The 24,167-nt window shown below is 44.3% G+C and overlaps 1 protein-coding gene across 4 annotated transcripts in view; it reads left to right on the top strand.

Annotated features, from left to right (window-relative positions):
* The window catches only part of SLC25A26 (solute carrier family 25 member 26), a 166,223-nt gene that overhangs the window by 28,774 nt on the left and 113,282 nt on the right, over window positions 1-24,167 (top strand). For 2 of the 4 annotated variants that reach the window (XM_075005835.1, XM_075005834.1), the window contains exons 4-5: window positions 13,516-13,620; window positions 17,441-17,488. The exons of 1 other annotated variant lie outside the window; for it this stretch is intronic. In XM_075005835.1, coding sequence (XP_074861936.1) covers window positions 13,516-13,620; window positions 17,441-17,488 — 153 coding nt within the window. The remainder of the gene's footprint in view (window positions 1-13,515; window positions 13,621-17,440; window positions 17,489-24,167) is intronic. One more of the 4 variants, XM_075005836.1, reaches the window with a different exon arrangement.

Raw genomic sequence — 24,167 nt, 5'->3', positions numbered from 1 at the left:
GGCTGCTGGTGATGTTGGGAGGCAGGAATGTGGGATGCTTTGGAGTGACGGGTTAGGTCATAGTTGGGCCACTGTGAGCCATTGTGAGAATTTCAGCCAGCGTCTCCTTAAAGCTGGGCAGGAGGGATCTTGGCAGTGTTGGTGCAACAGGCTGTTGCATTCCATGCATGTTATAGCCAATGGAATATTCCATTTCTAATCCCTTGCGAAGAGTCGAGATCCAGGGTACCTTGGTATGTGGCGCGTCTCTCCAAACCGATGTCGTCTATCTGCATTTAGGGAAGCAGCAGCTAATTTGATGAATTCCATCTTGCCTCACTGACGGAAGAAAAAGCAGGGAAGACCGATCCCTGGTTGTGTCTTATTCTCCCTGTCTTATATGGATTTGTCCAAAGTGGTCAACATCAAGGCTTCTGTTTGGGTCAGGCCTGTAGTCTGAAGGGGGCTGCACCTGGCCACTGTAGAAGGAGATACACATCACACACACACCTCCTAGAACTGGAAGGGACCTTGGGAGGTCATCTAATCTAGTCCCCTGCCCTCTTGGCAGGACCAAGCACCATCCCTGACACTATTTGCCCCAATCCCTAAATGGCGTCCTCAGGATTGAACTCACAACCCTGGGTTTAGCAGGCCAATGCTCAAACCTAAGCTTAGCTCACTTTTCGGGTTCTTGACCAGAGCAAAACCTTCAGGCTTTCCAAGCTGATCTTTAAAGCAGAAGCCTTTACTGGGTGGTGCTTTGGGACTGGCTCCTCATGTAACCCCCGGGGGCAACTGGCTATACCCCATCTACGCCATTCAAATAGAGCTGATGAACCACAACCATACTTATAAAATGCTTAAGAGACTATGGATAAGAAATGCTAGTGTTATACCCCCTCACCCATGCCTCCCCACAATGTGTGTGTTACAGCTCCCCCCCCCCCGCCCACCGCCATGACTGATCCCCAGGGGAAGAATCTTTCACAATCACAATGGTTCTTTGGCTTAAATCATGAGGCCTCTTGTTTTCAGTCCCAGGTATTTGTCAAGATGGCAGCTGTAACAGAGGGGTCTTATCTTGGATTTGAACTGTGTGGGGCTTGGACTCTCAGGGTGACTTTCCCTGGTCACAGGAAGCACATAACCCAGTGACCAGTGTGTCTAGTGCCACCTCTCTGTGCCCGATGCACAGAGCAGATGGGTGGCATAGAAGTTTCTTGGAATGTCTCAAAACTAAGAAATCACATGTAAATTCTGTTCTCACCTCTTTCCTTCCTTGAATTCTTTTTTCCCAGCCAAGAGCTGTGGTTGGAGCTTATGAGAAGAAAAACATGACATTATGGGGAGATGACAATCTTCCCTCTATGTGTTACAGGAACGAAGGAGCCAAGTAGTCTTAACAAAACTGGAGAAGGAATTGAATCAAGCCCCAAAGAGTCAATTTTTTTATCAGTTTCTTGGTAACACAATACTCGGAGGGCTATAGAGCAATCTGTCTCATGCTGTAGTGTTAAATTTCAGGCAGGCTCAGAAAGAGGGGATCTGTATATCTCAATTCAGCTGATTTAATTTTTTCTCTTTAGTGGCCAGAGGAAGTCCATCAGTAGGTTCTGTTGGACTTGAAAAGAAGTCTGTTCATTAAAATCATAACTAATAATTAAATGAAAAGTTTCTAGTGGTGAAGATAAAATTTTTATTAGTAAACTGAAAAAGGATCAAGAAAGGAATTTCTAGCTAGAATGGTAATATGAGTCAGCAGATGTTGTTGATATAGTGATTATTGATCAGATTCACATTTGAAATTAATAAAACCCACAAGCATTTGGTCCAGTAAAGGGACCATCTTAGACCGTAAATGAGGTGCTCAGAATCTGTCATTTACTGGAAATAGTAACCTGTTCTGAGCAATAAGTTAGAAAGTTAAGAAATTAATTATAAGTTTTTGTCTACAGAGTTGTGCATAAAAAGTCTTTGTTGCTTCTCTGTTTGAAAAGGGATTTGAAGTTAAATTCACTTTTTGTTTGCTTTCTTACCTTGAGAAATGGGCCCTTCTTTTCACCCTCTTTCCTGGAAGTGATTGCCAAGATTTTTGAAGGTGATAACGCATTCAGATACAATCAGATGTAGTTTTCTCTCCTTTCAAATGAGTAAGGAGAGACTTCTGAATCTCTAGGCTTGGTTATATTAGAAAAAGTGCATTGATTTAATGAAATCTATTTGAAACCATCATAATTAAGAGTGCAACCCTCTAATGTAGAGTGGCTTAACCCTCACATGAATTGATTTAACTGATGCCGGTGAAGTACTAATGATGCATTGAATGCTTTGAGTAGGTTTTCAGAGTCTTAATTTTTAAAAAACATTCCCTTATGCAGTAGAACTCTTCTAGTGTAGCTCAGGTCTGAAAACGGCTCATACAATAGCCATAAAAATCAATGGGGAGAATCCCCAAAGACTTAAGTGGGATTTCAATGAGGCCTCAAGATCAAGAAGTGGTGTAAGGCCAAGGTTAACAGTTCCATTTCAGAGACAAAAGGAGAAGAGTTCATCTAGCTGTGCAGAATCTTTCAGGACTGGGGTGGAAAGTCGGGGAGTCTCAGACCAGCTCCGCTACAGCTGAAAAGGCATGGCCTTTAGCAATTTTTGTGCTGTAGTTTTCCCCCAAAGGCTGTAATAATTACCTTGCCTGGCTATTATGAAATTTAATTTAATATCTATAATGCATTTTCCATTCCTTGGATACAAGGTGCCATAGAACTGTATGTAGTACATTGGATTTTCATTTCATTAAGAGTAAACTTATGCAAATAGTGTTGGAGAGTGAATGTCCTCAGAGTGAAAACTGCTCCCTTTGCACCAGGTTGAATCATAAATTAAATTTGCATGGTGCTCTGTAACGAAGGCTTCCCTGCCCTCTTGGTACATAAACGAAAACTCATTAAAATTTATGAAATGTCTTTCCTAAGAACTCTAGAAAACAAAACCTAATCATAGGACAAAATGCAGCTGTAGAACAGCAATAGTAGCAAAAATACAGAATAAGGGTAACCCAGGTCAGATTTCTTTATTATACAGGTTGAACCTCTCTGTTCGGGTACCTTTTGGGACTTGATGGGTTCCAGACAAGAGAATTTGCCTGACTACAGTGGGGTCAGTATTGTCTAGCAGCATTACCAACACTTCCACTGCTTAATGGGCTCTTAGAAGACATATAGGGGTAAATTACAGCTAAATAACAGCACAGAACACTGGTGGTTGTAAACAAACTTTATGGGACCACGGGAAACTCAGACACACTCATTATAAATGATCCAAACAAAAAAGCAGTCATGTAGCACTTTAAAGACTAACAGAGTAATTTATTAGGTGAGCTTTCGTGGGACAGACCCACTTTTAGCCACACCAGAACAGACTCTCTGTTACTATTCATTATAAATGGTTGTCCAGATGACTAAAATCATGCTCGATTAAAGATGTTTCTGGACATTAGAGAGTTTCAACCTGTATTTTGTTTAGAAAAATAAAATCAGAAAATAGAAGGTGTAGTTTCATCTGTGTCTAAAGACTCAGAAGGGTTTGGATTTCTTTTTGAGATCTGGAATGGCACCTTACAACCAGTTCAGAGTAAGGAACAGCGTATATTAGAAATTTCAGTAAGGATTGACTTGTACCTCCGAAGAACGCTGTCTTTCTAGTTTCTGGGTAAAGTGGCTATTATTCTCCAGCACTGGTGGTACTTTCGACCTGCACTGAAACCTCTCTTGGAGTACTTCTTACATCTTGAATACAGACTAACGCATGAGTAATGGTGTGTTTAGTTCCACTGGATTTCTTTGAAACCTGGGATGTAGTCTAATGAGGATGGTCTGCGGTGAAGTGGTGTGGAAAGTAGACATAGTTTCTCCCAGTTCAAATAAGTCAGTTCTCCACAAGGGAATGGGCATTTTGCAGTTACTGGAGACAGTTAAAGAAGTGGACATATTGGTCATCTCCCTGATATTTAATGTGAAGTAAGAAGCAGTCTTTCAGCAGCGTTGATAAATGTGTTGAACAGCGCTGAATTTCCTGATTGTGTGACAACTCTTATTGGACAGTGCTGCACCTTCCTATGCCAATTCATAAAGACCTGGCTTTTTGCTTTTCCGCATGGTCAATGATATTGACCTCTAAGACAATGTGATCAACCCCTTTAGGATGGGAAATGGAGGATTTGTGTCTCATTACAGTTTCTCCATCCTCTTTTAGTAAACTCAGCCGAGTAAGATTGTCCAATGTGTGAGTGGCAATATGAAGTAGTGTACAGGGCTGAAAGGAAGTATACCACAGAATAATACTTTTACCTCTGTGGCTTGCCCTTTTCTTTAGCAATTATCATGCTGTGTGAGCTCTGTACCTTGCTGATTTCTCCCTCACAGGTGATGTGTACATATCTTGAAGGACCTCTGGATAATCTCTTTGTTCTTTCCCTGTTCCCTAGCTAAAGTATGATCACAGGTATTCCTCATGGAAAAAACTCATATAAAATTATAAGAAGGCCTGTGCTCTTCATCTGTTACTAATCCATTGACTCTGAATGCCTTTTCAGTGTTTGCCTCTTCCTATGTGGGCTAAAAGTTTCCCAAAGACTAATCTTCTCTACAAACTTCTATATGCACCAGAAGGTGGAATTTTCAAAAGTGCTCAGCACTGGACTATCTTTGCTCCCATTGAAGTCATAAGCAAATTCCTGTCAACAGGTCAATATCAATGATGTATCCAGAAGGGGACACTTTGAGTGGGCCCTGACTTTGGGTGAATGTGCAGTGATGAAGGGTGTTGGGAGGGGACAGGAAGGATGGGGCCACCTTCCCCACAACTGGCCTGTGGGGGCGTGGACATGCTGACCAGGGGATCCACCCAGCAATGAATCTGGATAGTGGGGTCTGCATGCTGGGTCTTTCCCTGTTCCACCAGCCTGCTTGGTGCTTCAGCGCAGGAGTTGGCATCCCAGTGTGGGTTCTAGCTCTGCTACTCACACTGGTTGGCTAGAATGCTGGGTGCAGTAGGGTAAGCCATTGAGCCCAACCCTGCTCCCCAGCTGGAGCATTGGGCTATGTGGGGTAAGCCCCTGAGTCCTGACCTCAGTTGCTGGGTGGAATGGCTAAGACCCTGTTCCCTGCCCCTGCCCCCTGGCTGGAGCGCCAGTAGGGCGGGTGGCCAAAGTGGAATAAGCCCCCCTGCATCCAACTCCCCACTTGGAGCACTGGTCTAATGGAGTGGGGCCAACCCTCGGCCCTAGTAGGGACTCCCACTCTCCATCTGGAGAGCCTGGAGGAGCAGAGTAAACACCTGACCCTGCTCCCCAGTTGCAGCACTAAGTTCATTGGGGGAGGTTTCCATCCCACTCCTGGGCTGACGCACCTGATGGAGTGGGGTAAGCCCCCATGCTCCAGTCCCACTCACCGGCAAACTCTGGAGCATGAGGAGAGCTGTGAAGGACTGTGGGGTGGGCCTGGATATGAAGTGGTGAGCCACTGGCCAGTCAGGTTTCCCCCATGGCTACGTCCCTGGTCCACACTGAGTGCTTCTGAAAACCTAGTGTTAGCTGGCAGCGAGGGCGTGCCCACATGAGGAGACTGGAGTAGCGTGAGTGTAGATTTTAGAGTGAGGTAGATGACAACCTGAAAGGCTGGGTAGACACTCCTATTTCAGTTTAAACCAAACTCATTTTGCCTTTGGTTCGTTTGATTAGGAACAAGGTTCAATTACAATGAAATAAGCCCCATACACCAAAATATGTCTCTGTACAGGAGTTTGGGTCAAGTCAGCTAGAAACCAGCAGTTCTCAAACTTTGGGTTGGGACCTCTAAGTGTGTGTGTGGCGGCGGGGAAGGGGGTTGTCACAGGGGCCACCAGGGCTGACATTAGGCTTTCTGGGTCCCGAGGCCGAAGCTCAAGTCCCATCCTCAGGGGCTGAAGGCCTTGCGCTTTGGTCCCCTTCCTGGGGTGTTGGGACTTGGTCAGGCTCACCTTTGGTCCCCACTTCTGGGGTTGTGTGTCATCATTTTTGTTTTCAGAATGGGGTGACAGTGCAGTGAAGTCTGAAACCCCATGAACTATGTCTGTATTGGGGGTGTAAAATCCCATTTAATCGGTAACTGGCTAACTGATTAAACAGGTTGGCAGGAGGTGGGGAGGGGCAGGTCGTTGGGAAGGGCACAGCCAAGCTGCTCTGGCCAGGCAGGAGTGCCCTGGCACATGGAGACTGACTGCTCTGGCCCTGCTGGACTGTCCCTGCCCATGATGCTGCTGCAGGTGGGGGACATTCTTGCATGTCCAGAGCAGCCCCTGTCCACAGCGGCTCATCTCGGGAGCACCACAGGCGGGGGCGTTTCAGCTCGGCCAGAGCGGTCCCCGTGTGCTTCAGCCTTGGGTGTGCCACGGAGAGGGGCTCTCCAGCTCGGCCAAAGTAGCCTCAGTCCCAGCAAGCCAACAGGAGGGGCTTGTCAGAGCAGCCCTTGTCCATAGCTGGGAGGCCGCTCAGGCCTCCCCCTCCCCTGGGGCCACTGTGGACAGGACTGTTCTGGCACAGCCTGAGTGCCCCCATCTGTGCTGGCCCTGTGGAGTGAGAGCAACCCCTTACCCACGGCAGGTGGGCAGGGAGGGGAATGCTGTAGCCCACCCCATACCGGTTAACCTTTAACATCTCTAATGTGAATTTGGGCTACAGGAATTTGGGCTTCAGGCACTAACGAGTGATCTATTCTATACCGTAATCCAACTCTGACCAGAAGATGGCAGGCTTGATACACATGTGAAGTGGAGTCGTTAAGTGGTTTTTAATCCCAGAGATGGAAAAGCTGCATGTTTCCTTCAGTTAATTTGAAAAATATACCCTCTTAGCAAGATGAGGATAAGTGCTAATGATAAAATACACATATTTTTAGTGGCGATTTCCCCCAACAAGCAAACGCAACTAGGAAATTAGAAGTGCTCTTAGACTTATGCTTCATTACACATTTCACAAGGTTCATCTGGTAATGATTTAAGACCAAATGTTTTGAAATTCATGACTCTTTCCAGCCATAATTATAACACTAAAAGGGTAATAAGACAACAGGTGCTAATATTGTCACATTAGCCAGCCTGCTCTGTAAAATAAAGCTAGAAACATAATGATGCCATTAAGACCAATTTTTATTATTTGAGCTTATCTCCAAAGAATTTCCGCCTTTGTTTGGATTTTATGTTTCTTGATTATCATGCATGGGCACTCTGGTGTGAGAAAGAGCTTGCAAACTTCAGACTTGAGTTATAAGATAGTGCTTAGCACTGTAATCACGAGTTCATAATTCTCTTTTGGGAAGTAAACTACATGTAATGGCAAACACCATTTTCCCTCAAAGCAGTAATTGTTTGTAGGATCAGTGTCCTACACTGTTTTCTGCTGACTTCAGTGGACTAGGAGCTCCATGACAGAGCTCAGTTTTGCCTCATGCAGAATCTAATTAATGCAATTGCTGGGTGGTTTGGGGCTTGTGTCCACTATGCCAGGGATCAGTGCTGCAGTGATTGATCTGTTGGCCATCAATTTATTGCAGCTGCTTAGATGTGATAAATTATCTCTGTGCACTCTCCCGTGGGCGACGGTACTTCACAAGGATGAGAAGAGTAGCCGGCATTGGCCGGAGCACAGCCCCTGACGACTTTACTGTACACAAATCTCTACGGTAAGTACATCGACTTCAGCTAGGCTATTTGCGTAGCTGAAGTCATGTGCGTTAGATCGATGGCGAGGGTAGGTATAGATGAGGCCTCAGTGAAGGTTGAGGTCATCTGGAGCCTGTGTCTGTATCTAGAGGTGATAAACGGGTATAAACTTCTGACAGAAGCAGTGCCAGATTCATCCCTTGCTGGCAGTCAGTGGAATTGCACCAGGGACAAGCTGGTTTCCAAGTGTTTGGAGAGCTGAGTGCACACGAAACAGGCTCTGGACTGCACTGTTCTTCAGGAGTCCGTGGTATCAGCCTAGGCAACTTTAGCGTCTGTTACTAAGTTCACAGAGTGTCTATGAGCAGGTTCGAGGCAGGTGCTATTGAGTTAGCTCTTGCTGAAGATAAGCGTGTGTTCTTAATTTCACTTCTAGAACAGCTCTGGTGTCATGGCTTGTGTGTGTGTGTGTGTGTGTCTTTGCTAGACACAAAAATATGAAAGTATACTAAGACCAAGTGCTACTCTGTGGTTGTGAGTAGGAGAGTCTGTAGGATATCACCATCAATGTTCCTCTTAATTTTTACTATCCATGTGTGGAGTACATTTTGTCATGCATGCCACCAGTAGAGAAACACGCTGCTGGCTGTGGGCGCTCTGCTAATCATCTGGCTGGCATTTGACTCTCCCACTGGGTGGCTGCCCAAGTGCTCAACTTGCAGGGAACACATGTCCCATTGTGGGAAGGTAACATTCTGTACCTGGTATACACCAGATAGAATACCCACAGGTGCACTTGACCGCTCGACTCCTGTTCTAGTAATAGTGTTTTCTTTGGGTTCCCTAAGTCCCCAGTACAGCAGTGAGTTCTGGGCATGTGCAGAGAGACTGCCTTTGTGGACCTCATTAGGAGATCTTGGCCTACCATTGAAGATTTAATCCTGAGAAATCTGAAACTTGGGGCATATGTGAGGGACAGATGTACTCATGTAACTTAAAATTTTACACTGGACTCTTCTAGGTCAATAGTCATTTAAAGCTGAAGGCCATTGTTTGTGGATGAAAAGCATCACTAGTACAAAGTACTCTCTATGCTAAGAAAGCAAATGATAGGATGTGTATTGATTGCATTATCTTAATTCGTTTTGTGTTACCTGTAAGCTGCTGAAGTGCTTTCAGTCTGAGTGTGTTAAATCAATTGAACCCCCCTCCCTTCACTGAAATTGAGGTGGTTGCTTTTTCATCCTGTGGCCCAACAGGCAGGTGTGACATTAATTTTGCATGCTTTCCCTTTGAAGGCATGGGCTCGGATCACATCAGAAGAATTCTTAGTTGTTACTGATCTGAGATACACATGCAAAAACAATAAGGTAACAAGGGATAAGTTCAGAGGTGCAATAAAAATGTCAGAGTTCTGTCTAGCTGCAACAGTTGTCGTACACAAACTTGTGAGCAAAGAGTGTCCTATGGAACCAATCTGACAATAGATCGTGGGAAGACATTAGCTTTTACTTTCTTTCAGACCAGTACAATGTAGTCCCTTGTTTTGTTCTTGTGCAGTGAAATATTCCCTTGTAGCACAAATTCAAATTGGAAAAACATCAAAGGTAATATGAAAAAAAAATGGAAGACACTGCAAATATCTGGAGAAAATAGATAGATACATTAATTCGTAGCCACCCCTCTCATGCCAAAATTGCAACGCCACGGAAGTCAGGAAGCCACGCTGGGCTCTTTGTACCCCCTTGGCTGTGTAGATTGTTTTTCATCTCAAAGCCTTTTTAAAGTTTTCTTCCTGCCTCCATACTTTTAAGGAATGAAAAGCTAATTTAAGAACATGGAGTCTTATGAAGCATGAAGTTCTATAAATATTTATGCAGAACTACAAAAAAAAGTTGACAATTCTTATTTTCTTGGCATATTGGGGTCATTTGTTCTTTTTGACCTCTGGAATGGAAGCACACATGGAGTGGTACCTATTTGAAATGACTCTTGACTATTGCTAGCTCATCCTGTTGTACTTGCAAGTTACAAGAGAATTCATTTCTTTGCCACTTTTGAATGTAGAATTAAACTTTATGCCATGTTCAGAAGGAAAATTGTAGCCGTACAAGCTACCAGTTATGCTTATTCAATTTGCACAACTTGTCAATTTGACAACAAGCTACTAATGTTAACATTTTCAAGATGGATATTAAAGTATACAAGTTAGTTGCTTAATTTATTTGTAAACTTTGAGTCTTTGAATTTCTTTTTGGAGAAATAGATTTCTTCCAGGTTACTTTTTTTGTATTATGTACACTTGCCTCTGAATGCCAAAACTTTTAAAACCCATTTAATTTTAACTTCATTTTGGAACCAGATTTTCAAGTGCTCCTTTCCTGTACTAGGCTAAGGTAGATCTAAGTCACCTTTGCTCTCTCATATTCTAGCATCAACCCCCAGTGCAGTCCACAGTAGCCCCATGCTTTTAAAGTTATGTTGATGGATAAGACTTTTATATGCTGCAGCATTGTTGCTGTGTTGGTCCTAGGATATTGGCGAGACAGGGTGCATGGGATAATAGCTTTTGTCAGACCAACTTCTGTTGGAGAGCGACAATCTCTAAAGCTAATACACAACTCTTCTGGTCTTGGCAACTCTTCATCTCTTCAGAGTCCTAGGACCCTGACAGATACGCACGCAGACAAAAAGGGGGTTTGGACTGAGTCTGAGTCATGATCTACACTACAGAATTACTTTAGCATAACTACGTTGCTCAGAGGTGTGAATAATCCACACCCCTCAATTCCAACTAAGTGCGGGTGTAGACAGCATTAGGTGTTTGAGAGAGCTTCTCCTGCCCACACACTACTGTCTCTCATGCAGGTGCATTAAATAAAGCTGTGCCTACTCAGTGCACCTTACAGTGGAGTGGCTGTGCCATTGCAACTGCCCCACTGCAGCCAGGCCATGGTAAGATGCGCTGTGTGGCCACTCTAAATCACTGGGGGAGAGCTCTCTGAGTGACAAAATAAAACCTGGTACGGGATGAACCTCGCTAACCCAGCACCCTCAGGACCTGACTGCTGTCAAATCAGAGAATTTGCCAGACCACGGGAGGGCAGTATTGTCTAGCAGCATTACTGACGCTTCCACTGCTCAGTGGGCTCTAAGAAGACATTTAGGGGGTAAATTACAGCTAAATAACAGCATGGAACACTGAGAACTAGGGCTGGTGGCTGGAAACAAACTTTATGGGACACTGGAAACTTGGTGACACCCATGATAAGTGATTATCCAGCTAACTGAAATTACGCTGGATTACAGATAGCGTTGGACTAGAGAGATTCAACCTGTAGCTTTACCAGCGTGGGCCTGGCTGCTGCCGATGAAGCACTGTGCACACCAGCACTTGTAGTTATTAAAACTGTTGTCGTTGTGGGGAGGTGTTTTTACATGCTTCTGAGCAACAAAAGTTTTCACGATGAACGCACCAGTGCAGATGTGATGGGAGAGATGCTCTCCCATTGGCTTGGAGCATCGTCGTTAAAGTGCTACGGCAGTGCCTCTGCGCCAGCGAAGCAGGGTTTTAAGTGTAGGCCAGCCCCGAGCCTGGGCTTACCTTGTGGTTTAGATGTGCCCAGAGGGTCACCGCTCAGGTGAAACAGAAGATTGGATTTCCTTCAAGTATAAGGATTGAGAGGTCAGTTATGGAACGAACGCTTTGTGAAAAGTGTTCACCCGTGGGACAAGGTAGGTTTTCGTCTTACCGTTTTTTCTGAGAGAGTTCATTTGAGAGCATAGCGATGCCCAGTTTTTCGTCACAGACCTGTTTAGTGCATTGGATGAAGTACACCCCCTGCTGTGACAGGGATGTTCACAGGTGTGTTGTGGGGGATTTTGGTCCTTGTAGCAAAGGAGATGCTCATTGGCAATTCGTTGTTCTGGCATGGTCTGAGGCCATTTTAAGTGGTCCAGTCTGTGGGGAGCTTGCTTCTGATGGGGAGATTGGTTTGAAGGCCAGAAGACACTTATAGGCCATTACATAAGCACAACCAGAGTGCAAGTGCACTGACCAAGTCTCTTACTACCCTCTGACTGCCCTGTTTATCAGCGCCCACAAAGGGAGCTGGTGCAAAGTCATTGTGTCAGGCCAGGTTTCCACTAGACCTTAAAGTTCATTGTACCTGGTATCAGCTTATCTGCAATCAGCTTACTTGGCCGTCCTCACAGAGGGAGGTCAATGGGAGAAAGTCTCCCATGGACCTTCCTTACTCCTTGCAATACTGTTGAGTATAGGGGTTGACTGTTGACTGTCAACCCTTCATAGTTTGATTTTGTGTGTCCCTAATGGGCATGCAGAATTGAACCCTGAAAGTTCAACTCTGACCTGACCGCACTTCCGGATAGTGAAGACATATTATCAGTTCTGTACCAGAAAGGAAAACCCTCTCTGACTGGAAAAATGTACTAGGGGCAGTTGTTACCCTCTTGACGCTGCTGGTGTAATTTCAAAAAGCCTCAACCTGGGGCACAGTCTAGTCCTTAATTTTTGAAAATACTCAGTTACAGTAAACCCTTGAGATATGTGCAATCAAGTTGCACTTATCTCAGGTTAATGTGACTGCCATCCCTGACAGGAGTAGGCAACCGCTCCTGTCAGAGGCAGCACAGCTGCTCCTGTCGGGCAGTATCTGCGAGTCAGGCTGCTGCCCCAGACAGGAGCACTTTCCTGGTCACTGGAGTGGCAGGGAGCTGGGAGCCATGTGGCAGTCTGGTTCCTGGCTCCCCTCCGCTTGTAGAACAGGGAAACTGAGCAGGGCAGTAGCCCTGTTGAGTTTCCTGGCTCCAAGGAGTGGAGGGAAGCTGGGAGCTAGGCTGCCCCTGGTTCCCCTCCACTGGCTGGTGCCAGGAAACTGACCAAGGCTGCTGCTCTGCTCAGTTTCCCCTCCCTGGAGGGAAGTCGATGGGAGAAACTCTCCTGTCAACCTATCGTGAGGAGAAGAGGGGTTGACTGCCAACCTAATACATTAATTTGTTAGTCTTTAAAGTGTTGCTGGATTGCTTTTTTGTTTCAGTTTCACGCATCTCTACCAGGTGCATGAAACTGAACTCTGGAAGATCGACCCTGTGCCTGTGGCTCCGGTGCTCTAAAACTGCACATGTGCAATCTTAACTGAGCTCAGATTGTAGAGTTTAGCAGTAACAGGTGACAAACTTCTTGATAAAGTCTGGAGAGCCCCTGCTTGCAAGGGCACCCAGGCCTGAGACTCTCCTCCTGGGATGGCAGGGCTTTTGGTTGAAGAGAGAAGGAAACATCAGTGTCAGCATTTGCTTCTCCCTGCGTTTGAAGGGACTCTTGACAATAAATATTTTTATTTCCATTCACTGCTCAGGGGAGTGTTCCTCTCTCTCGGTCACTAGAAGACGTAATGTTACAAAACAACCACCCGCAAATTGGCTTGGAGGAAAGTTGATCCACATGTCTGTTTACAGTGCTAACTTTGGGAAGGGTTCCTAGGTCTTCAGAATAACTTTTCAAACTTTGTCCCTTTCTTTAATGAGCCCTCACCCCGAATCCACTTCTGCTTTGAGAATCTCTTTCAAATGGAAATGCCTGTGGAGGCCATTTCAGTTTTTCCTTAGTGTAGCATTGTGCATTCTGATTTCAGCAAGCACACAGCACTGACAGTGAGTAAGTAAGTGTCTTGCCAGAAATTTTTATGTGTGACTCAGAAATATACCAACTGTTTCTCCTTTTTTTGCAGGTCTCACTGCAAGGAAGGAAAAGAAAACAAATTAACTTTATAAGGGAAGTGGACTCAGGGTGTGCAGTCTAATTATATGCTTCTTTTACAGGTTGCTTGTCTTATACGGGTTCCTTCTGAAGTTGTGAAGCAGAGGGCTCAAGTTTCTCCTTCATCCAGTACCTTTAAAGTTCTTTCCAACACCTTATATCAAGAGGTAAGGCCTGATCACAATGTACAAACTGTAGCCTCTTCCAACCATTCTGCAACTCCTGAGCTGTATGTTCCTAGCAACTTTCCAACACTGTCCTTTGGCTAAGAGTTGTTGGTGTGTTACACTGGAATGGAATGTTAGCAAGTTATGTGGTGTCCTCTTCATATCTGGGCATCCGCATCTGGAAACATGGGTTTAATCCTCTGTAATGTTATATGCACTAATCTAACTCCTTCAAATCAGTCTGCTGGTTCCACTGCCTCATTAGTAGCAGAGCTATCTGTGTTACAACTAAGGTTAATGAATTAATACATTTAAAGTCTCATGGGTTTTCCACTAAGAACATTAGCATAATGTTTATGGTACTGCTGGATCTACTGGGTCCTTTATTACAGCTGGGACTACTGGGTCCTTTGCTTTCTCCTTGTGTGTGATAGGCACAAGGGACAACCCAAGAAGATTTACTTTAAAGCCCATTGTTAGGGAGAGCATTTCACATGGGTCCCTAATATCCCCACAGCCAGTTGTCTCTTAACCTGAGTGATTAGCTCAAGCCTGAGGCCTGTCACAAAAACTGAGTCCCTTCCTGCAGAGTGGGTTCTCTTTGTACCTCTACACCAGGAGCAAGTGGAGCTGGTAGGTGCAAAGCCTCTAAGCTCGGCTTCCTGCATTTCCAAATATAAACAAGTTGATACTGATGCCCTTTACTCCCTATAAGGAGGTGTCTCGGGGGTTTCCTGGATACTACCCAGGAGCATCAGCAAGATTCCTCTTTGTCCTTTCAAGCCAATAGGATCTTTCCCCTGTCTGAGGAAGTCATCAGAGCTTTGCGCTTTGAGATCTGCAACTGACCAGGAATCTGGCTATGAAATTCTGAGCCAACAACCTCAGTTAATAAAAGAAATACTGGGCAATAAATGGGGGAGCAAGAGATTGATTTTCAGTTTCAAAGGTGGTGGTGGTGGAGTGGCAGCTGAGACCCCAAACTGCAAAAAGCTTCCCTTGATGTCTCTGGAGTCTTGTGTTCCCAGAAATAAGGACCCTGGAGAGACTGTACCAGCCAAGGACTATTTTAAAATGCCTTCTGATTTCAGGGTCCTCTTTGCCTGTTTTTTTGCTACTGTGGTTCTGGCTGTCTTCTGCTTTGCTCCATAAATGTAGGTCAGGGCACTAGAGATGCCCTGTACGAAGGTGTGATTGCTAAAGTCACTAACCCGTTTTGCATTAATTGGTTCACGTAGACCCCACTGGTGTGCACTACAGGTTGCCAATTGTGCTTTAATGTGGTACTGAAAAGCACTTTGAGTGCATACATGGAACAACTAGTGAGCAACATGTTAGTGCACTTTAGAAATCACTCCTTTGTAGCGTGCATTGCCACGCCACGGAGTCAAGCCCCGAAGTGTAGTTTGGAGGTTATCATTTCTGTCTCCATAAAGGAACATGCTGTCCCTGTCGCATCTTTTTCAACCTTCCGTGTAATTTGTCAGTCTTGGGTACTTATTTGGCCTCCATCACCATTGTGTCCGAGTTCCTCACAGTCTTTAACATCTTTAGCCTCACAATGGTGAGTAGGGTAATGCTATTATCCCCATTTTAAAGTTGTGGAAGCTGAGGCATGGAGGCTAAGTGACCTGCCCTAATCATACAGAGTCTTTAGTAGAGCAGGGGCTTGAAGCCGGCTCTCCCAAGTCCTATGCTGGAGCCCTAACCCCGCGGTGTCTAATACATTTGCTACTCACCACGTGGGGTGAATAGGACACAGTGTTGTGGTGAATACATGTGTACCTAACTCATAAGAAATAATGGTTCTTTGAATCCATCACACGTGCTCAAGACAATTGGCACAGGTGCTCACGCAGGAGAGGCAGCCTGCAAGCCAGCAGGGAACCCCTGCGGGCACTGACACCACCCATACTGAAAGGGAGCTTTGCAGGGCATGGCAAGGATGGGGGTTTGGTGTCACACCTTCTAACGTGTGGGGACAGCACCTCTGTCTGTGTGCTACTCACGGGGAACAGCTGGAGCTGCGCCACCCGCAGCTGCACCGGGAGGTGGTTGTTACAGACAACGTAGGATTCGAAGCCTTTCTGTAGTTAGCCCTTCTTTGCTGCAATGAGTCATGTTGCCATACTTGTGTCTGTGATGGTCAGCTCACAGTTTTTTGTGAATTCAATGGCCAGAAGATATTTATTTTTCCAATATTACTTAATAAAGATTTGTATAATATAATGTGGCGAATATGGAAAGACGACAACCACAAGTGTGGCGAGCTTTGAATTCCTACTGGACACTGCTACCCTAACCAATGGCCCTGTCTTTCTTTCTGTAGTTGAAATTTGCCTAGCAGCATTGATATGCTCAGCTCCCCAGTTGTTGCTCAAACTGTTTCAGACTTTTTAGGACTCCACCTGCCCTGTCCGCAACTTTACCATCCGAGATTCAAGATGATAGGACTGTAAAGCAGCTTTACAAATTCTACTTGGTAATGTTCTTCATGCTGTGAAGTCTGTTTCTGGGCAATTCCTTTTCCCTCCAACTTTTAAAAAATAAAAATACCCAGCAACCTAAAGTTCCTCCAAAAACCAAAAAAAGGCTGCCAAGGAAAGGCTGAGTGAATACATTTAGCAAACTCCTTTTGCATTAGCGTACAATATTTAATCTGTGGGATAGGCACTTCAGTACTCTCTATTTTGGATCACTTTTTATTTTGCAAAAGCCCTGAATGCCAACGACCTACATTTTGAAAAAAATCTCATAGATTTTGTATGCTGAACTTGACCCACCTGTAAAGCGGGGGAGTGGGAGTTGCTAAATTTCTGAGGATGAGCTCTGGAGACTTCTTCCTGTCAGCACCTTTCAGGTGTCAGGTCTAAATTTTTCCACCTTTGTTGGCCTTCTGTTGAGCCATGATGGGCAGACTTCATAGCTGGGCTAGTGGGATTTTTAAACTGACCTCACCAGACTCTGCTCTCTGCTGACTCCAATTATTGGAAAATAATATTTGCTTTTCCTCGTCTCTTCTACCAACATCCTGTCTATGACTCACAAGGTCTACCGATGTTTGAGATAGTGTCATGGAAGTACTGAACTCTGATATATATTCAGTGCCCAGATTCTATCGTCTGGTTACAAATAAAACATTTAAAAATCTTTCCTGACGGTGACTCTAAACCAGGGCAGATAAGAAACCAGACATGTGGCCAGCTTGTCATGTGTCCCATTTAACTTGAACATCCTGCTACGCTGCTTGTGTATGCATTTGGAGGAGTGAAGGCTTTCCTCAGTTGCACATGGCAAATAATATGTCAAAGTATAAAATACAGTAGGGTCTCAACATTCACAAATTTACGGTTCACAAATTCAATTATTCATGAGCTGCCGCTTCCCCCAGGACCTCGGAAAGGAGCACTGGCAGCTGGGCTCCAGGCAGACGGCTGCCATATTTGTGAAATTCAACATTCATGAGGATTCTCAACACAGAACCCTCACGAATGTTGAGACCCAACTGTAATGTATTTCTTTGCTTTCCTGCTCTTCTGAGTCAAGTTACAGGTATGTTTTCTACTAGACGTGCATGGGTGTGTCTGATTATTCTTAGCACTGGTTAAACATGCTTTGAAAGGAAGCTGAAAACCACTTAAGGGGCAAACTTTGAAAGATAGTGTACAACAATGCTATTATCAATGTGGTCAATTCCTTAGCTGCTCAGGTTTTGGTCTCAATAAGACTGTTACACCTGTCATGTAGTTAATCATCAATAAATTATAGTATCTGCTAATATAAGTCCCTATAGCTGAAGCTTTTATTTGTTGCTTTACAGGGTATTCAAGGTCTTTATCGAGGTTATAAAAGCACGGTATTAAGAGAGGTAAAACTTTTGCTTTCTGTTTTAAAATTGTTCTGTTGCACTTTAGCATATCTTGCTGGGAGAAAGAAACCGCGGTACAGCTGCATAAAACAGTTCTGCAAGCTTTCAATAAAAATATTTGACTCTAAGTTTACTCGTTATAGGTTTGTAATGTGAGCCTGGATAAAACAGGCCTACGTTATGCAGGTGGGAACTAATCTGTGCCTCAGTCCTCTTAATTTTGATGCTACATGGCACTAATCAAATGGAAATGTATCAGTTATGAAGAAGTACAAACTGAAGTACAGGTCAAACTTGTCTAGTACAGCATTTTTGGGGCCTGACCAGTGTTGAACCAGAGAATTTGATCAGCCACAGGTGGTGAGTATTTTCTAGCAGCATTACTTACACTTCCACTGCTTACAAGGCTCTTAGAAGACAGTTAGGGGTAAAATAGTTACATAACAGCAGAGAACACTGAGCTCCAGGACTGGTGGCTGTAAACAAAGTTTATGGGACTGTAGGAAACTTGGCCACACCTATGTTAAATGGGCATCTAGCTAACTAAAATCGTGCCAGATCATGAATGGTGCCAGGTCAGAGAGTGCTGGACTAGAGAGGTTCAACCTGTCATGGTAAAATTGTGTAAGTTTTGTGACATGCATCTGTTAATAGTGCCACTCAGTGTGTGTGTGTGTGTGTGTGTGTGTGTGTGTGTGTGTGTGTGTGTGTGTGTGTGTGTGTGTGTATTAATTGAAAAATATATACATACGTACACACACACACAATCTGGTCCTTAGTGTTTCTGTGTAAGAAATACGTACAGCTTTTTACCGTAGGACATACAAATGTAATCCAGCTTTCTTTGACCATAAATCCAAGGAATGCTGAAGAATAAACACAGAAAGTACAGCACTTTACTCAGCTATGCTAAAAGTCATTTTTAAAGGTTAAAAACGTTGGTCAGTTTCAGGATTTGTACTTTCTTTAATGTGTTGTTGCTAAACTTTGGCAAAGAGAGAGGCTTCTTTTAAAAGGAATGAAAAATCCGTCCCTTGAATTTTGTGGGCCCTGTCTGTTCCCAATGACTTAATTGGGAGCAAGGGCAGATCCGCGTGCATTGTCAGTATTGTTACTCTCTCTGGGTACTCCTTGGGGTTTTGGGTCTGATCCTGTAATTGATTCTTCGTGAAGGTGTGCTGAACAGAGGGGAACTGTGTGTGGGAGCAGAGATTTGCCCCCAGGAATCTGATTGTGCTCTCGAAGCAGTTTTTCAGTGAATGTGTTCTGTCTGTGACTTCCCTGTAGCTCTTATCTGGAGAGTGCAAAATGAATATGTATTCCCACTCCATAGGGCTGTTCAGAGGATTCACAACAGTTATACTGTAACTTTAATCTTAACACTTCCTCGCACGTTTAAACAGAATGCTTTTGCCTAGATAAACTTATTGTGCATGTTTGGTATTTGCAAAAGTAGAAATTTTATTCTGAACGTTTTAGAGAAGAAAACAGGATCAGTTCCCTCTGAAAGTAATAGTTCATATGTTCTTCCAAATTGTTTCACCTCCTGTTTTTAGTTAGGTGTAGCACAATGTATTTTATTCTTAAATGTCACTTAGCTAAGCAATCAGCACTGAATATTAGTCTGTTATAAAATTTGGAGTAGATTTTTACCATTAGAAAAGATGTATTATTGATATTACCATCATGCTAACTAATTAGCATTTGAAAGGCTGCTTTCAGCAGCTTTCATTGCTTTGAAGAACTGTTCTTCATGCCCAAAATTGTATTCAGGGTTAAAGATATATGTATTTTTTAAATCTTAATATATAAAGTATAAAAAAAACCCCCCACACAAATATAGCATTGCTTCAATAGCATTGCTTCAAATATCACCAAACGTTAATGCCAGAATTTATTTGAGCCTTTCCAAATGTTAAAAAAATTAGTTATTTGTGTGAAGATGATACTTGCTTTTCTGAAATATAACCCCACACCATAGCTTCATCTTGTACTTATTTTATGGCTCACTAAACATGTGTTATTCTCTCAGATTTCATCTGCAGGCAGGCAAAAGAGGGCAACAAGCTTTTTTGATTTCTCTGAGGGGTTCTGAATAAATGAATAAATTTAGATGCCAAGGAACACAGATTTTGCATACTAACAGATAAAACACATGGTTACAACTGGATGCGAGTCTCTTTAAAATTTGTTATGACATATGTCAGGGTGGTAATTAATTTCCAGGCCCTTCTCCTAGCTTTGTATATGACCCTTCTGAGATAACTTTGTTTACCCAAAATAGGAGGACTTTGTCGGAAATTTAATTGAGGTCCTTTCTGCTCTGTATATTCATAAATGATCCTTCAGAACTGATTTTGGTTGAAATATTGCTTTTTTTGGAGTCTCTGTCCAATGGAATGAGAAAAATTATTGCCAAATGAAATGTGGTTTCTTTTCAAAATGAAACAAATCATAGGTGATCTGTTTGTTTTAAAAAAAAACAAACCCTGTCTGTTTAACATAGAGAATCACATCTGTGACAATATACACTACTTTTTGCAGTGAAGTGTCCATTTGATTGTCTGAGTAAAACCCTTATATTGAACTCTTAGCTGGAACTGCTGTAAAGCTGAAACTTGTTCTGGGAATGGCCCCCCTCAGCACTGTCCTGCTTGTAGAAAGCATTTCTTCCTTCCTTAAGCAGAAGGTTTTCTTCTGTCCACAGAAGCCTGTGTTCGTTCATTACTGGATATCTCCATGTGTTCCCTGTCTTGTATGTACTTAGTTCTCTCTGAACCCAGTGTGTAGAGAATCTCTTTTCTTGCTTTGTTCAGCTTTTGCTGGCACAAAGCCATTTTAGTTACAGAAGAAAGAGGGCTTCGATATTAGAATTTTTTTACAGGGCCTAACGAACTGATCAACATCAATGGAAGAACAGAGTGGAGAACTGAGACATGACTGAAGACTCTTTCCTAACTAGGCTACTTTGCATGTCTCCCTTTGGTTTCTCACAAGGTTGTCGTTCCACTTTTAGGCTGTGTCTACACTTGCTCTTGCTCAACAAAACTTCTGCTCTTTACGGGTGCTCCTGCCCACGAAGCCAAACCTGCTTGTTGAGCGTGGAGATGTTGGGTTGACAAATGCGCTGACATTGAGCGACATGGTTGTAGACATACCCTTAATGACTCTCTTCTCGAAGCCCACTTCCCTTTTGTACCTACGTCTTCCTCTGTTTTGCTTCTGTCTGTCTTTGAACTCACTGCAGAACCCAAGGTAGATTAGATGTGGCAGTGGTGGTGGCTGGAACTCTAGGCCCTGTTGCAGTGCCAGGTTGCATTGCTCTCCTGCTCCTCACAGTTCTGAGGGAGGAGGGGTGGTTCAGAGCCCCGGTCAGTGTGGTACTAAGGACTGACTGCCCTTGGTTCCACCTCTTCTGCTCTTGGCTCCACCCCTTCCCACCTTGCCCTGGGGCCTGCGTGCAGTAGCATTGCTAACATCACCACGTTCATGCCCCTGGACAACAACTGCTGTGCTAGAGCTCAAGGAGGACATGTCTTTGTGATTGCTCAAGGAGCCTTTCCTGCCTGGCTGAGTGGCAGGACACAGAATGCCGTGGGGAGATAAGGAATTCTCAAGTAATTTCCAAGCACAAAAGATACTTTCTAGGGTGACTGTACACCATTTTGTAGAAATTAGATCATGCCGGTGAGGGGTGTGTGTGTGTGAATGATGCACCTTCCCCAGCTCTGAAAAACTTGTCCATAAAAAGCTCTCCAACAATCTTTCAGTGAGGCAAGAAAAAAATAGCCATTTTAAGGTCTCCAGCTTCACCACTTCTGCTGAGACTCAACTCAAGCAACCTGAGCCAGCGTTTTAATTCCTGCATAATTCATTTTACTAACTGTGACCAAGTAGAACAGCTGTTAAAATTCCATAATGTTAAGTTCATGGGAAAAAGAGAGCAAATCCCTTGTTCTCCTTGGAATTCTTCCATTTACACTAACTTCACAGCCTTCTAACAGATGTCCTAAATGGACACTGCCTTCAGTGACACAAATGAAAATGAAGTACCTTGTTAAATCGCACTCTTCACCGCAGCTCACTGTGCGAGAAACGACTGCAAACGACTGTGTGTGTTTCTGCATGTGTTTAATGGTAGCTTCACAGTAACCTAGCTAAGCCCAAAATGGCACTTTTGTGGTAAATGCAAAATGCTGATTTTACAAAGACCGCTTATTTGTCACTTTGAACATAGTACAGCTGGGCTAAAATTTGTGTGCTTGTCCCAGCCCTGGAGTGAATCGAAGAAGAAAATAGAAAGTAAGGATGTTAATGGTTAACTGGTAAGCCCTCATTCTGAATGGATGAGGCGTACCAGTTATGGTTAACCAGTAGGAGCTGGAGCAGCAGCAGCCCCCTGGTGCTGTGGGAGGGGACTGCTCCAACATGGTAAGGGGGGGCCCAGGAGTGATGTGGGCTGTGGGGGTGCTCCAGCATGGCTGGACCAGCTCTGGTGTACAGTGGCTGTGGGAGCACAGTGGGCAGGGGGCATTCCAGCCCGGTCAAAATAGCCTCCCTCCACAGCTGGGGGGCAGAGAGAAAGGCCAGGTAAAGTCAACTGTAGAGAAGTCAATTCTAGCTATGCATTTGCCGTAGCTGGAATTGCGTACAGTGAACCCTCAAAATAGGCGGCTTCAAGTTTGCGTAACTTGTTTTAATGCAAGTTAAGCACAACTTGAAGTTGCTCTGCGGCTGTCAGCCTGCCCAGCTGCTCGAGGCAGGCTAAGAGCCCTTTCTCCCTGCCTTCCCCGAGCAGTGCTGCTGTCAGGCCGACAGCTGCTTAGCTGGGTGAAGGCAGGGAGAAGGACCTATGAAACTGACCAACCCTGGTGGGCTGGTTAGTTTCCCAGGTCCCACAAGCATCAGGGAATTGGGAACCAAGCGGTAGCCTGGTTCGCAGCTGCCCTGCACTGGTGGGAACTGGAAAACTGACCAACCATGAGCTGGTCAATTTCCCTGGTCCTGCCAGCGCAAGGCAGCCAGGAACCAGGCTGGTGCTTGGTTCCAATCTCCCTGCTGTTTGCAGGACCCAGGAAACTGACCAGCACATGGTTGTCCAGTTTCCCTGGTCCCACAAGCAGCAGTGAGACAGAAACCAGGCTGCCCCCTGGTTCATGGCTCCCTGCTACTCTGGGAGCCCAGAAACTGACCAGCCCTGGTGGGCTGGTCAGTTTCCCAGCTTCTGCAAGCCCAGAGGAGCCACCTCCTCCCTGACTTTCGTGAAAATTTGAGTTACACGGGGGTTGCAGGAATGCAACCCCGCCCTAACTCGACAGTTTATTGTACCTACAATTGACTTTAATGTCTAGTGTAGACCTGACCTGAGTCAGCCTTGTGTGCAATTAACAAGCACCTCACTTCATGTGCCCTTGCTTTATGTGCGTCTCTTTAATAACACTGGTATTAAAAAAACTACACCGATGGAAACCAGCCGAATCTGGTAACTCTGCACGTGGGCAATGGTAAACACAGTGTCCGTTGGGCCACACATAGAACTCTAATGGGCTGCAGGTCCCCCACCCCTACTTTAGAAGCTAGGAGCATGGAGTTGAAGGGAGCTAGGCACCTAACCTGTTTAGTGCGTATGAAAATCTTTTTAGGCATCTCACTAGTTGTGTAAATCTGACCTGTAGTCTGGTGGAGGCATAAAGTGAGACTCTAATGCTTGTGATTTGCTTGGAAAGGGGGTGAGGGGGAATCTCAGATATTTTTGCATTCTAGTGGTTTCAAAATCTGTAAGCAACTGCATTTTGTCTGTTGACATTCTCTCTTCAGTTTTTGGTTAGCTACAGGAATCGTCATATCCTTTCACAATTAGTTATACTGCGGTGTACTGTAGTCATCAAGCTCCATTCTGGAAATGGCCTCAGTCCATTGTGTGCACAGGTGTAAGTCTGTGTGTATGTGAAAGATATTATTTGAAGCACATATGTAACATATCTATTTTTATAACATATACCTGTAAAATGAAGTCTTTTGAGAAACATTAAAAAGTAGGATTATTTGCTGTGGCAGGCCAGTTAGGCAATGTAAACCAATGTCACTCACACAAGGAATTCTTGCTAGAGAGGGCCAGAAAATCATTTCAAAGAGGAAGTCCCACAGGCTTTGTTTTGCTCTGAAACGAGCAATAATCTCAATTCAGACGAGCAGCAATTATCTAATTGCCACATCTGGCCAGTATTCTGAAGTTTCTGTAGTTCTGTTAAAAAATGAAAGTTTTTAAGACAGTTCAAGGGAAAGGTGATGAAATGTCTGGGCATTACTGTTCTCATTTAAATGATTATTGCAAGGAGTGAAAAGGGGGAGTGAGACCTTTTGTCTCCTATATCTTTTATTGCTGAACGAATGGATGTAGCCCTGACCACTACAGCTTTTGTGCACTAGAGGGCACACGAGACCTATGGTTTCTGCAATGGCAATACAGAGCAAACCAGGATTGCAGGGGATCTAATCTGTGCATCTTGAAATCAGCTCAGCGTTAATCATGCCTCTGAACCAAACCAAAAAAGGGAACGTGAGGAGCGAGACCCTGTTCATTTGATTTTATGTAGGAGAATGTCCCCGTTGAATTCCCTGGGGCTTACTTGTGTAAGAAAAGAGAATAGGATTCAGTTCAGTACTAATACATGGATTC

Source organism: Carettochelys insculpta, chromosome 11, assembly GCF_033958435.1.
Source record: "Carettochelys insculpta isolate YL-2023 chromosome 11, ASM3395843v1, whole genome shotgun sequence".
NCBI classification, from domain to species: domain Eukaryota; kingdom Metazoa; phylum Chordata; order Testudines; family Carettochelyidae; genus Carettochelys; species Carettochelys insculpta.
The sequence above is the reverse complement of the archived record's forward strand: the minus strand, read 5'-3'. Positions and strand labels throughout refer to the sequence as shown.